This window comes from Gymnogyps californianus, chromosome 15 (genome assembly GCF_018139145.2).
Source record: "Gymnogyps californianus isolate 813 chromosome 15, ASM1813914v2, whole genome shotgun sequence".
In the NCBI taxonomy this organism is placed as follows: domain Eukaryota; kingdom Metazoa; phylum Chordata; class Aves; order Accipitriformes; family Cathartidae; genus Gymnogyps; species Gymnogyps californianus.
In genome coordinates, this window is record NC_059485.1 from 4,968,286 (window position 1) to 4,983,349 (window position 15,064).

The 15,064-nt window shown below is 39.5% G+C and overlaps 1 protein-coding gene across 2 annotated transcripts in view; it reads right to left on the reverse strand.

Moving 5' to 3' along the window:
* The window catches only part of SDK1 (sidekick cell adhesion molecule 1), a 413,144-nt gene that overhangs the window by 94,355 nt on the left and 303,725 nt on the right, over positions 1-15,064 (reverse strand). For both annotated transcript variants that reach the window (XM_050905714.1, XM_050905715.1), the window contains 3 exons: positions 10,983-11,098; positions 7,712-7,904; positions 4,362-4,460 (listed from right to left, as the gene is read on the reverse strand). In XM_050905714.1, coding sequence (XP_050761671.1) covers positions 4,362-4,460; positions 7,712-7,904; positions 10,983-11,098 — 408 coding nt within the window. The remainder of the gene's footprint in view (positions 1-4,361; positions 4,461-7,711; positions 7,905-10,982; positions 11,099-15,064) is intronic.

The following is a 15,064-nucleotide window of genomic DNA, read 5'->3' on the forward strand; positions in this document are numbered from 1 at the left end:
TTACACATCTGACCATAACAATCAGGCAGGAACATTGTGGGAATCTTCTAGGAACTGAAAAACCTCTACTCCCCACTGCTCGTTCCTCGCACAAATCCTTTAGCAGGGTGAATCATTATCCTTTCTTTCAAAGCCATAGCGTAGCCAATGTATTGTCCGAAACTGCACTCACCCTGACCTCCATATTATTCTTCTATCATAACCAGGCTTTCCTTTTTATCACTTTTATAACCATTTGCCTTCCAAGAATTTTTGAAACTTTCTGCTGTCTGATTTGCTCAATTTTACCTCCAAATCTCCTTGTCCTCCTCCTGCCCAGTCCCACTTTATTCTCGTTTGAACCCATTTGAACCTCACTGTGCCAGTCTCCAGAGAGCGTGTCTGAAATGTTTGCTTGATTGCAGCTTTCTTTGTGATTTGACTTGGGGGGGGGGACGGGGACACGACGGGGTGGGGAGGCGGAAAATACACATAGCTCTTGAATGCCTGTGAAATGGAAGTGAGTGAAAAGGACTAACAGAAAGGAACCCCACTGAGTGAACCATGCATGAGGCAAGCTGGCTAGAGAAACTCCCTGCTGGGTTCCTGTTCCCATCATCTAAGATGAGGAATTCAGACCAGCTGGAGGGCTTGAGGGTTCCCCCCCCCCCTTTTTTTTTTAACCATGATAAGCTGCTTAACATATACAAATTGACATAGCAAAATACCTTATGGTATTGATCAACAGGGAAACATCATCTCATGAACTAAAACCATGGTGAGACAAATATTTCTGCGAAAGTTTGAGAGGTGTGAGAGGTTACCCTTCCTCCGATGCTAGCTGCCATCACTGACAGAGATTCCTGTTAACCTGTTTTTGCATGAAAATGGGCTCAGAGTACTCACAGAGTCACTAATCATGTTTCAGGGCAGGGGGCAGTGATGAAGAGAGGTGATACTTCAACCATTCCAGCTACACCACAACTGCTTGTCTGACTGTGCACTACCTATGGGAAGGGGAAAAACTCCTGAATGCTCATCTGGTGCCAGTTTTAAGTAAGTGTCTGAATGGGAATTAAGTCAGTCATTTACCAATATCTCAGCGATACTGTGGTGGTTTTATGCTCTCTGAAAAGACTTGAGAATCATTTACCAGCGACCAGAGTTTATGTAGCACAGGCAAGATTACAACCTGTATGAAGATTTGACAAAACTTAAGGACTATATTGCCTTTATTAATAGAGGGCGAACAGAAAGATGGGGGATGACTGCCCACTCTATTTGATGCTCAGTGAAGAGGCATCAAGAAGTTGCAAACAGAACGACAATCACAAACACCCCTTTCTTCCAAAAGCTGTGGATGCTACATTTGCTCCAGACAGGGCAATATGGAAGAATGAGAACAAATCCAAGGAAGGTGCAATTGTGCCTTTCCCCACTTCCCAACAGAGGACACAAGACTTGCAGCCATGTCCCCAGCCAGCAGAATGTCTGTATGCAGCCATGGATGGAGCAGAGGCTGGACAAGGGCTGCGCCGCGGCTCATCTGTCTGCCCGGGAGCTGCAGATGACCCTGCTACACCTGCTTTGAACCCTACACATGGGCTGGCAGAGGGAATCAAGGAGCATCACCTCAGAATAAAACAAAATGGGTTGCTCAAAGCAATAAATAACCAGAAGATAAGCAGGGGACTTTTAATGCTCTCCCTATCCATTTGTTGCTTACCAACAATAGAAAGTTTCATCCACCATGCACTAAGTGATGGAGGTATCTTCTCTCCCATCTAGACAAGCTTTGGATATACATCAAATGTTGGTGATTATTCTTTGAAATATTTTATGTTTTCTCCCTTGTGACTATAGGGATGAGACCCAGCTTTCCCACCCATTAGGCACATAGTCTCTATGTATTTACTGAAAAAATGTTCATCGGGAAAAACATCCTGAGTTCACATGCAAATTGAAGAAAAGGCAGACAGGCAGCATTTACTGTTGGATATTTCACTCCCGAAAGTATAGTTACATTCTAGTCATATAAAAAAACACAACCAGAAAATACATACATACATACAGAGCAGACACAATGCCAAACGTAATCATGCATAACAAAAATAGATGAAAAAATGCCGAAGGAAAGGAACAACATCCACCGTACCCCCAGGTAGCACTTAAGCCACAATGACTGACAGATGGGCAGAACTTTAGGACATGTGGTTGGTAAAAATGTGGTCTCTGTTTTACAGATGTGATCACTGCCAGAAATGGGCACCGGGGAGTCCAGCCGGCCTGGGCTGAGTGTTTCCTCTGGCTTCAGAGTAAGTGAGAATAGGAAAGGTGCCACAGAGCCTTCCCGTATGCTCTGGCACTGCACCCTCTCCACAAAATGCTGCCTAACGGAAACTAATGACCAGAGGAGTTTCAGAAATAATTTTCTGTTGATCTGGAGTAAATTATCTACAAGAGAGCAGTACACCCAATCACAAACTGTCCGTCTACATCCAGGTCCTCATAAATCAATGTTTCCTGAGAGAACGAGGAAGATACTGAAATTTACAGCAAGAGTAATGGGCAATTTCCCAGAGCAGGCTGGCTGCCGGGCACCACCCTCCGTGCTTTCCTCCTCCCAGCTCTGGTGCATGGAACAAGAAGGTCCAGTAAAGATATCAATGAGCAGAAATGATGATTAATTGCCTCCCTAAGCACCCAGATCTCCAGGCAACCCTCTGTAAACCTTTGAGGTACTCAGGGCATGAACAATTTTGCTATTCTTTTCTTCTACCCCAAATGCAATTTCCATCATTAAGGACATTTCTTTTTCCATATGAACTTCGCTGGGCATTTTTACACTGGTGTTTCTTCATGAACAATAGAGCTTCTTGAGTTAATTCTTTCTGAAACAATTTGCCCCAAATATAACACAGCCCATCATCGTGCTCCACCAGGTTTCAACCCATTCTGGGAGGCAGCAGCTTGTTTCTAGCAAAGCAATTCTGCAACACTAAGCATAGTGCTGCTAACTTGTGCTTAACAAGGATGAGTATTACATCATCTTACTTAGAGAGCTAGACTTGGATTTAGGTACCTAAATTCAAGCACTCGGGCTTGAAGGCTTTGGCCGTCTTCACTGAATCAATACTGCTCTGCTTTCAGAAGTCATTAGTTTCTGTTCTCGAACCACTTAAATCAATGCATGTTTCAGGAAGGTTACTATGGTATAAAGGCATAAGATGATCTGCATAAGGACTCCACATATACTATAAACAGCAGGGAAGACACACGTACAAATGGTGCATGTTACAGATACACAGAGAAAACACTGACAAGTGCAAGTCCTTTCAAAATAATTAGACCTGTCCAACTTAAAATGCTTCAGAAAATTAGATCAATGCAACATTTCAGTATTCAGGGGCCAGAAAGTCTGATTTTTTTTTTTTTTAAACTCCTAAAATGTATTTTGTTTTTACAAATTATAATACTTCTTTTTTAAAATAAAAATTAAACGTTTCAATGTCAATGCTCCCAAAACAAAATATTTTGATCCATGTGAAATGATCTTCTCCCTTCCCAACTATGATTTTTAGCTCCAGGAATTTAAAATTTGGGAGCTTTCTTGCACTTCAAAACCTTGAAAGCCTTTGTTAAATGGAATGTCCATCCTGTGCAGCTGTAATAGTTTCCCATCTGAAAACAACATTGTCCCTGTTGATAAGAACTAGAGTTTTTCTCAACTATTTATAGCTTCCTTTATGAAAAATAATGAAGCTGCTGATGTTGTATCTACACTGGCATACAGTAAATAGATAAATAGCTTGTCAAATGGCAAGCTCATCAAAGAGAAACAAGAGAGTTCTGAACCCTTGTGATGGCTTATACAAAATTAAGTAATGACATGCAAATTCTGTCACACAGTCCACAGCCAGACCACTTGATCACAGATGAAGGATATCGCTGATTTCAGGCTTGGTCTTGATTGCAAATCTTAGCAATGCCAATCCAGATTTTGCAGCTGTAAACTCCATGTAGGAACCCTCCACCTTTGGGGCAAAGGCCAAACACTGTCTCACAAAGTTTCAGAAATTTAGTAACACAGGTAGAGGTCACGGAAGATTTAACAAGGCCAGGAACTCCATGGGGAGCTGATTTCTAATACAGACTGCCTTTTCAGCGACCACAATCATGAGCTGCCGGTAATTGGACCCGTACTTTCTATAACGTGCCCTAGGTGACATTTCAATTGCCCAAAAGAAGGACCAGGAAACCAGCGCTCGCAGTAGCCAGTTCTCCCTAAATGCTCTATTACGCAAACATTTTTTCACTGCAATGATACATTCCACCCCACACACACTTTAAAAAAAAAAAAGGAGATAGCAGCTGATACTTGCCTGTAATGATGCCATTTTTCTCTACAGGTTCCTGCCAGCTGACCTTGAGAGACGTGTCCAGAATCTCAGTGAAACTCAGGTGTCCCACCGCTCCTGGCTCTGGCAATCAGAAAAGGAAATCTGTTAACAGGAGAACCCCACTTACTTTTGATCTGATTCATGTGGCAAGGTTAGGGCTGAAGAAATAAAACACTGAGCTGGGGCCAAGGGAAGCCTGCTGGAAACATCAGTGAGAGCTGCAGGGGAGAGGGAAGAACGCAAGGTGTTAAGAAGCACTCTGGCTATCATCACATAAATTATTTTATCCAGTCATCATCCTAACCGTGCAGAGAACTAAAGAGAGTGGCAGCAGGAGACTTGCACACAACTTGTTCTCTGCCTCTCTTCTTGATCTAATCTAATTAGAACAATCAAGCTGGCAATCCTGGAAGCGATTGCGTTTGCTTTTTTCCCTCAATGACAGCGTGCGGCATTTACCTGTTCTGCTGTGTGCAGCTAATCTGGCCTTAGGTCTGTAGAACACCACCAGCACCCCCCTCACCTGGAAAGAGCCTTTTGCCTATGCAAGGTCAAAGCAAGGACAGAGTCACCGAGCCACCGCTTAGATAGATTCTCTCAAAACAACTCTAAAAACGTCCAACATAATGGCAACTGTCTTCTGTAAAATGAATACAAGTGTGTGAAACTTTTAAAGGATTTTTATGATGTAGCTCAAGAGCTCTTAAAAATTTCAGCTCCCTAGTGTGCAATGAAAGAGCATAAAATGGAATGACTGTCAAGAATATGCCATCCTCCCTCAATTTTGATCTTCAAGGAAGACATCCTGACTGATTTTTGATCCAACTGCTGTTCTGTCTTCAATCGATGTAGTGGAAAAAGGAGTTTTTGTTCACTTTATATTCACTGTGCTTCTGTCATTGGATCCCTGCCCGAGTATCTTCCAGCTCCACTGACATCAGTTGGCAATTTCTCATCTGCAATTTCATATTTTGTTTCCTCTTCACTTTAGTCCAGTTTCTCATTCCCCTCCAGCAATGATAAAAAAACCCACAAAGCCTGCCAGTAGGTCAGCTACAACCACATTTGCAATTCTGCAATCCTAGTGAGGAAAATTTCCAAATCCATTCAGTGATATCTAGTAGTCAAAGCATTACAGAAAGAACTGCTGATCTGGTAGCCATCTCAGGAATACCCAACAAGAGCACAGCAATTATGCACTATTCGGGACCATGTATCTGCAGACGTGCAAACCTCAGACTCGCAAAGCTTTACCCCAATTAGCTCCTGCAGTTGCAGTCCAATTTTAACGTCATAATGAAAACCAGGTGCAGGTTGCTCCAAGCCAGGACACAATGCTTCTGACTGGATGTCAGATTTTATTTGACCTACAGTTCATCAGCAAATAGATCTGTTTGCACTCTTTTTTTCCTAAAGGATTGCCTAACTTTGCTGTACAGACAGAAAATTATCACCTGAGAACGTGAATGACAGTCCTTTTGAATCTTTTTTCCCACCACATAAATCCTGAAGCAACTTAGATTCGATGAGTTCTCCACAAAGATGCATTATACCATCCTGCACTTAACTTCTCAGTCACCATGAAAACTGAGGAAAGCAATTCTGAAGGATTAAAAAAAGAATCCTGCTCATCTCTACTGCTGAGGCTCTTTGCAGCATACAGCTGCACACACCAAGAAACATTTTAAATGTTTTACAAAATACAAGTCTGGCTTTCTCTCATTTTATGTTTCATGATGGAATTTTCTTGTGTTTAAAATGGCATGTGATCCCAACATTTCCCTGAGACACTCTCAAGGTCGTGGTTGTGCCCCTTCTCCCACTTTGTGCAAAGTCTTTAAGGCTCATTTCTGCAACCCCTCCTTCAGCAGAAACATTAATACTCTCTTTCCTCTTCCCAGCTGATTAATTTTCGCAAAATCTTAGGAGTCTCGTATCTTTGGTTTCTTACTCTTCTGTACTCACTGAAATTAGCCACAGGGTTCAAATGTCATTGGAGGGAGAAAGACAGATGGACCTAAGACAGACAGTCAAATACATTTACAAACCATCGTTGTCAAAAGCTTCATTTCCTTAGGAAAACAGGCAAAAAAGTTAATACTACACACAGGAACCTAATGCATGTTTCTCTTTCCTCCATGCCTTTTGCTTTAACCCCAGATAAACAAGTCTGAGTTCATACTAATGGTTCACATAGATTTCAGGTAGTTAAATTGCTATCTCTGTGATCTTCTAACAAGCAAAGGTTTAAGACTACGATCTGCTCTTGGGGCACAGGTCTAGCATATGGGGGAGACTAATCACAAAAGGAAAATCCATGGGAAAGTATTTAATTTTCTTGATGATCTTTCAAGAGTATCTCATGAAAAATTGGATTAGGACTTTGAGCCTCACTTCTGTGAATGTTAATGACAATCAGATTTTTCTTTACGGGAACACTGACTAAAATATCCCTATTAAGGCAAAGTAGTATTTCTAAAAACAATACCTTAATGGATGTATTAGACATTTTTTAATTCTGATTTGGATCTGTAAATGCACAGCAGTGTTTATGATGCTCCATGACAGGAAGATACTGAAGCGCTGGCCAGAGCCAAGATCACTGTGGACACACAGTTAGCTGTGAGGGCCACTGCAATTTAGTTATCTGCATGAGACACATGCTAGACTTGTTAGTCCCAAATATATCTTGAGCAAACACTTGCAAGGGGCCACAGAGGCCAAAACATTTTCTGATGCAGGAAATAATTTATATGCTAAACTATCCAGCTCATTTTACTTCATCCTGACTCGAGTTTTGCAGAATAAAAGTTACTGCAATGTTATGATCCTGGTTCTTTTATACAAACACTTACAATATAATATAGATACAGACATTTTCAATATATTGAATAACAGAAGGAAACAATCGTAAATTAATCATTGACCTCCACAGGAAGTTCCAGTGCTCAGTTGCTAAGATCAATTCACATTTATTTGGATGCCTGAACATGGATTTCAGAGCATAAGTGTTCACAGACATAAACAACGTGTTGTGTGTTAGCTGAACCAGACTATGAAGCTCTCAGCTTCTGACCAAAGTAAAAAAATTCGTCCAGGTTTAGTTCATAATGAAAAAAATATCAAATATCATTGATTTGCCACAGGCTAAAAGAACACGTATAGACAACTGGCTGAGGTCATCACCTGATGCAAAGTAACTTGACAAGAGATTGCAAACTGATTGTGAACCTGTGGTCAAATTTTAAGCACCCAGATTTGAAAATTCTGGCTTGTATATCCAACCAAACAAAATCGAGCACTGAGATTCTCTGCCAGTGCTGACTACTCACTGTCTTCAAGGGTGCGCAGGAGCTGGGGTGTGCTTTGCGGTCCGTCGCCAGGTGTGGTGAAACACAGAACCGATGTATAGTAAGTAGTGTACTTCTTCAGGTTGGTGATGCAGCCACTATGAACACCATGAAAATCTGGAGCGATGGTGACCATAGTCACAGTCTCTGGAGCATCCAGTGGCCATGCTAGAAGCTAGAAAATTTAAACATGGATGAGCTCTCATTAGAAGTTCTGTCTATTTCGAATCAAAGTATGCTTGGCTGCCAAAACCATCTTAATCTGATTGTAAAAAACCAAGCGATGCTGTTAAACTACTGTCAGCTTTGACGCCGAACAGATGGATATAACTCTGTTACTATGATAACTGGAGGGATGTGTATAATATTCACTAGTGATGGGGGATATACCAACACTGTGGAGGTATTGCAATTCTCAATATCTGCTACTGAACAATGCCAAATTTATTGTGAATTACTATTTGTATGACACGAGTCTTTTGTCTCTCTCTGAGCTGCTCTGACCAGCCTGGACAGTCTCTGCTGCTGAAAGGAAGCTGAAGGAAGAAAAGTACCTTCAGTGCTACTCTGAGATAAATGCTTTATCTTATTTTGGGGTTCCTTTAAAGATCCCACTGGCTGGGGAGGTTAGTGGGACAAAGCGGAGAGAGAAGGGGACACACACCTCCTCCCCCCCCCCCCCCAGTCCCCCCAGCGTTCCATTGACCAGCCTAGCCTAACAGGCTAAGAGTATTACAATGTTTGGTGGTTTGGGGATATCCACACTGTGAATGATTCAAGTGGTTCTGGAACTACAGAAAGAATAGAAAATGGTTGTAAAGATGATTACTACAATTTTCAACACCTAGGTCCCAAAAGTTAGACTCCTGAAGACATTTTCATGCATTTAAAATAGCATGCTTGTCAGATGTGCTCAGTTCTTCCAGGTTTCATTCATCTCAGTGGAACTTCTGGGTGATCAATATTTTTTAGAGTGGAGTACCTTATGTGTAGGTACCTAAATGAGGACTTAAAAAATTTATTTTTGGCAAATGACTTTGAAATTTTAAAACAATTTTTGAAATCGCCTGAACGGCTTAGGGGTCTAATGCTCTAAAGTGCTTATGAAATTTTTATTTTGTCCAAAAATCCTTATCGTGTGGCTTATACAAGCATGTTAAAATTCTAGGCCTTACTCAGTATCTGTGTAAATTGTGCTACTTGTATTGATTTCAGGCTCATAAACATGAATAGATGCCTGAAATTAATGAGCCATATTTGACACATTTAGCCACTGTCTATAGTTTCTGATAATCAGAAAGCACGGTTAGAGGACTATAAGGAATAATTTTGTTAGGAATATTTCATATTTGAAAAGGTACACTTTACAACTTCTTGAAATGCAAATAAATTTCAAAGAAAAGATAAAAATGGGAAATGATTGATGGGATAGTAAGTTTTATTTTCTTTTCTAAATCACCTTTGTGGATTACAATTGGCATTTATAACTTTGGAGGACTGAACTTCTCTTTTTTGAGTACATTTCATTGCACGTTCTTCAGGAAACGTGTGCAGAAAATACAGGTGAACAATTCTGTCAGTTAAAGGAAAAAATGGGTTTAATCCTTAAGAAAAGCAAAGGCCTAGCTTTGACTACTAGCAATTTATAAATCATACAAAAAACTATGCTATAGAAGTAACTGACAGAAACGCTCTCACACAGTCTTCGTACTACAATTCACAATCCCTATGAGAAACAGGAATGGTAAGGCTGTTGCAATCTACTGCAATCAATGAAATCCAAAGAAAGAGAAATTTTGATCATTTCAAAAGTTTTCACTGGCCACTGACAGATACAAATTACGATTTTAGTTATTTTATACCATTGCTAAAGAAGCTGAAACATAAATTAGAGGTAGCTATGCAATGAGGCTAAGGATATTTAGACTGAAACTCTGTTTGAATAAAACAAAGAATAAAAATCTGAAATATGACTTTTGCAAATCTGACTAAGCTCGCCATGCTTGGACTTGCACCAGAAAATTATAGTGCATTGCAGTCCAGTGAGCCCAAAAAGTGCTTTTATTCTCCAGAGTCTGAACAGAAGCCAAGTACTACTTCTGTATTGAGGTTTCAGGATATACTCCTGCAGTCCTGTTGGTCACCTAGTCTTGAGAGCTGATTCTATCTCTGGGAAAAACAGACATACACATCCACATGTATATAGTACTTCAGCAGTGGGATTCTGAAACCACCGCTGTTCTTTATGAGATATATATAGATCTGGGCAAAAATACTAAAACTCCCATGCACACCTCTGTTTCAGTTTCTCCATCACTTTGAGGCATTCTTAGAGAAGGATCAAGTCTTCTGAAACTTCTTAAATCCACCTACAATCCCTCAATTCACAGTTTGTCTTCTGAACTACACATCCTTCTCAGCCCACTCAACATTCCTTCACCCAACACCTAAACCAACCTTCCTCCCCGCTGCTCATAAAACATACCTGCCTTCCCTCTTCCTGCGCTCTGATTCCTACAAGATTTCTCTTTGTTCTTTCCATGAATGTTTTTAAACCCTTCGTTTATTATGCCCCCACTGCCAAACCATTGAAGGAGTTTCTATTAAGCAGTCCTTCCTGAGAGACAGAAATAAACCACTCCAGCTACCTTCTTAGCATACACTCCACTGGCCAAAGTACCAACAAGTGCTCTGTTAAGCACTCTCTACTCTGCGGACTGTAATAGATATTGCCAGTTGCCCCATCAACAGGGACTTATGCTAACTCCGTGTCATCAAGCATGATTAATAAATTTTACATTCTTATATCTTCCAAATCATCACAGTGGGAAAGTTAAGACAAATATTTAGTGTGATGTTTTGGTTCCTAATGAAATGAATGGGAATTTTGCATTAGAGTAAATCGAAATCTCAAGGTTGATTTTCAGTGGCACAACAACATATCTCCTGTGCCGACTTTCCAAACTATATGAGACTGAACTGCTTTTTGGCTTTGGAAACTCTCCAGGTAAATGACAAAGGTATTAGGACTTCTAGCCTATGACATACTCCCTTTTCAGAACTTACACAGATTGCAAATGTTAGGAGCAACAACTGCTCGCTTCTCTCTTCGTTTTACTTGTGTAAGACACCTCTGAAAATATACAGTCACTTTGGAGATTCAGAGATTATTAGATTCAACTTCTAATTGTTATATACCAGGATTGTTAAGGCAAACGTTATTTGAAGTTACAGAAATCTTGTTTCTATTTACCTTGTATCCTTGGTTAATACCATTGATGAACTGTTGGGGTGGAGGGTTCCAGAGGAACTGGATGGTTGTGGAGTTCACGGCTTGGACTTGCACATTCTGCGGTGGAGCTGTAGGCACTGCTCCCAGTCAGCACAGAGGGAAACAAAATAAAACAGAGCGGAGGAGGGATGAGGGAACACAAAAGAGAAAGATGAACACAGAACCCACTGACTGCCACTTGCGAGTCACAAAGTAATAACAACCTTGAGAGAAGGATGCACTTCTTGTGCAACAGTAACCAGCAATGATTTGGAAAGAAGGGTAATCGGGTTAATTTCTCATTCTGTATTGGAGATTCTTTCAAGGGGAAGGGATGAAATGATTTCTGCAGCTTATCATTCCACAGATGAGTTTCTCATAAAGACTTGAGACAGAAACTAGGTAATGATAGGTGAACACATCTCTTTCAATTATCCATGACTGCACAGAGAATGAACAGTTTGAGAAAGAAATTTCTTGAGTCTTTTAATACTGCACAATTCCCCAGATCAGACAAGCAAACATGGAGTCCGCACAATTAAAGTTCTAATTGTGAATTATAATCTGGCAACAGCATCTGTTTATTATTTACTGCTGCTTAAAGAATTAGGACCAGTCATATCACATGCAATAAAGATTTTTCTTGGGAATTGGACATGTTCTCATTTTATCTTGATATGATATTCATTCATGTATATTGAATTGATTACATATATTCTGAGCCAATATATCCTCTAATCTACTAAAAGTTGCATAAACATTTTATGCCAAGTATTTAGACAGATGTTTTCTCAATACAAAAGAAAACATAGAACATAAAGGCATACTTCAAACTACAAAAAATAACACCTAAATATTTTGCCATTTAATATAAAGTGTCTTCAAATACCTTCCAGGCAATTTATTCAACTTATTGTTTTAGGATGTCATTTGTATAGTTCTCAGAAGAAAGAATACTAATAGACAGGTCTATTTTTCTGAAATTACCAAGCTTCTGGTAAGTTTAAGAAGAAAACTGCTATTTGAGTATAAAAAATGGACTAATACTCTTTGAATCCTATAAAATAAGTTTAATAAAGCTTCAAAAATATTACTATTGACAGACATGTGCATTTGTATTCTACAAAAGAGGAACTATGCACAAGTGGTTTTAAAGCCTGGAAAGCTTTGTTCCTTCTGCTTCCAAGGGAAAATTTCTACCAAAGCCCAAATGACCTATACTTCTAAAAAGTATCCACAATTCCCACTGAGAAATGGTGGTTTGCTCCATACTTTTCAAAAACAGGTCACAAACTTTTAAAGCTTCAAAGTACTTTTGGAAGATGAGTCTTTGTATGGAGAAGAAATCAAGACATTAAGTTCAAAAATGTAAAAGTGCCCCTTTTTGCACCAAAAGCTATGTTTGTTTGAAAGAGACATAAAGGGGCATTATTCTTAACTGGTGTACAAGCTGCAGTAAGACTGCAGCCAACAGAGCGAGGACAGTGTACACTTATCAAAGACATCCACAACTTAGAAATATCAGCACAGAAAAATGGAGAAATGCTCAAAGATGTCAGGTTTGAAATGACAAGAACATCCACTTTCATGCCCTGTGTCACTAAAACTCCCTGATGACTACACCATAGCTTGAAAATTTAGCTCTGCACATTCTTTTAACCTCAGAAACTGCATATTATTCAGAATTTTCTTGCCTTAATTTAAAACCCAATGTCACAATTTATGAACTATGCATAATTATTGAGTTCTAAAACCAGAATTTATCTGATACTACTCTAAATTTTCATTAGAAACTGGGCCCTACTTCCTGCCATGTATCATAATTCCCTGTATGCTTTTGGAAGGTTATAATATTATCTTAATGACCTGTAGACATCATAAAGTTTTTGTAGTTAAGAGAGTCACAAAATCATCCTGATATAGTCATATATATTAAAGTCACTCTACAGTCATAACGAGCTGCTTTGGCTACAGTCCCCTACAAAATGTATTTTTTCTTATTCAAGTTCTTTGATGAAACTGTTTATTATGAGAGCCACAAGATGTATTTCAATTTGCTTTTGTGTGCAATACTTTGTATAACTAACGGTTAATGTGAATAAGATTTTTAAAAAATCAAAAAATTCTTACTTTCCTGCATATTTGCATATTCAGATATTCTAACTGCCAGAGATTTGTTATTGCAGAAGAAAATTGTATGAGAAGCCTTCAAGGTAGTTTGTTATCAGAAAGTCACCTGGATATCATTGATAGATTAATCTCCTTCTGTCAGGAAGGCTAAATCAGCTGAGCATCATCCTCTCCACTCATTCCTCTTCCTTCTGTTGAACTGCTACATTACAACTCTATCTATACGTGCTAGGTTGATTTTGTAACACAATTATTGTACAGAAAATCTATACAGAACCCATGTGCTGCCCACTGACAGCCACACTTGCAGAAATGCAGAACTCTGGCAGTGGTAAGAAGAGTCTGTTTTTCCCAGAGCATAAGAAACACATACAGGTGCCCTGAGAGTTAACAGCACAACCCCTCGCAGCAGGACACTCCCGCTGCCTTTATCATTCTCCTGAAACACAGATTAGCATGCACATTGCTGCTTCATTTCTGTGGGCATTACTTTCTTTAGTGGAGGATCCAATGGATGCTGCACAATGAATAGCAAATTTCCAGTGATTTCAGTATCACAAGGATTTTATCTAAGGGTCTGATGAGTCTTTTAGATACAATTCAAAGTGTTGCAAATTTTTTAAGAGAGGAAAAAACCTGCATCAGCCAGCTCCAAGTTTTCATTTGCAGTCCTTACAGTCCTCAAAAATGCTCAGGCAAGCACTTGAGGATAGGTTTACTACAGTTTTAGAAATGTGGATAACCACTGCATTAGTTATTTCTTTTAAAAAGGGAAATATTTTTCTTTCATTAGGAGATAATTTCCTGAAACAAGAATAAACCATCACAGCACAAAAAGCACCTGCTACAAGAAGAAAAATGGTAAAAATTAGGAACAGAAAACATAAAACCTTCAGAATGTTGGAAATCATTATTTATATTACAATTCCTCTTTGGACATCTTTACTGAAAAATCAACATCTGCATCTCAATGAATGCATTTAAAAGATGGAAAGAACACGGTCCATCTGATACGCATAAGCTTAATTACACTGCAGAAGACATAATACAATACATTTTTATATTTTTGATCAGTAAAATATTGGCATTATAATCTCAAATCTACTTCGAAGTGCCAGTATAAAGTTCTCCTTTTATGTCCTGGTATTAAAGACTTCCTCGGGTATCTGAACAGTTTTGCATTTAAAAAAGAAAAGAAGTTTGACAGAAGCTAAATCAGAATTGACCTTCTGGTCACTTCAAAACTCAAATACTTTTCCAAGATCATGGTTAGTAACTTACTGAAACTGCGACTGTCCACATAAAGGATTTTCTAATTTAGTGGTAGGTATCTATCCTCTTCCTACAAGTTTCTTGTTGTCAAGCGGTACAGAAGCTACCAATGTCAAATAGGTGTTTCAAGAGTAATCCCCAAGTATTCACATGCTCAGTTTTTAAACCTGTTGTTCATCATGTTTGCAAGTATTCCTAAACCATCTCACAGTGGAGACCCATCTGGGAGTCATCTCGGAACTGCAGATCAAATTGGTCAGACAAAACCAACTGTTACTTTCTTCCCGATAAAGTTCACGTGGCTGGAAATCTGTTAAGAGCTCAGCTCCCAGGACTGCAAGTTAATGCACAGCATTCTAAGTAGAAAAGGTCATGGAAGCACTCTAGATAAAAGCCATTAAAAGGGTTTCGCTGACGAGATAATTGAGAGAAGAGAAGGCATTAAGGTTAAGCATGTGTACATGTAATTATTCTGTCTCCAGCTGTGTGCAAATAGCATGTAAACCCCCCCAGAGATTCTAACAGCCAGACTACTGGTCTTAAACATAGACCTTCAACAGAGGCTTGTAGAAAAGTCTCCTACTCCTCCGGAGCTCCTGACCTTTGAGGTGGCAGCTTCCATGTCTCAGTAAGGCAGTTTCAGGGAACTGCAGGTTTCTCCT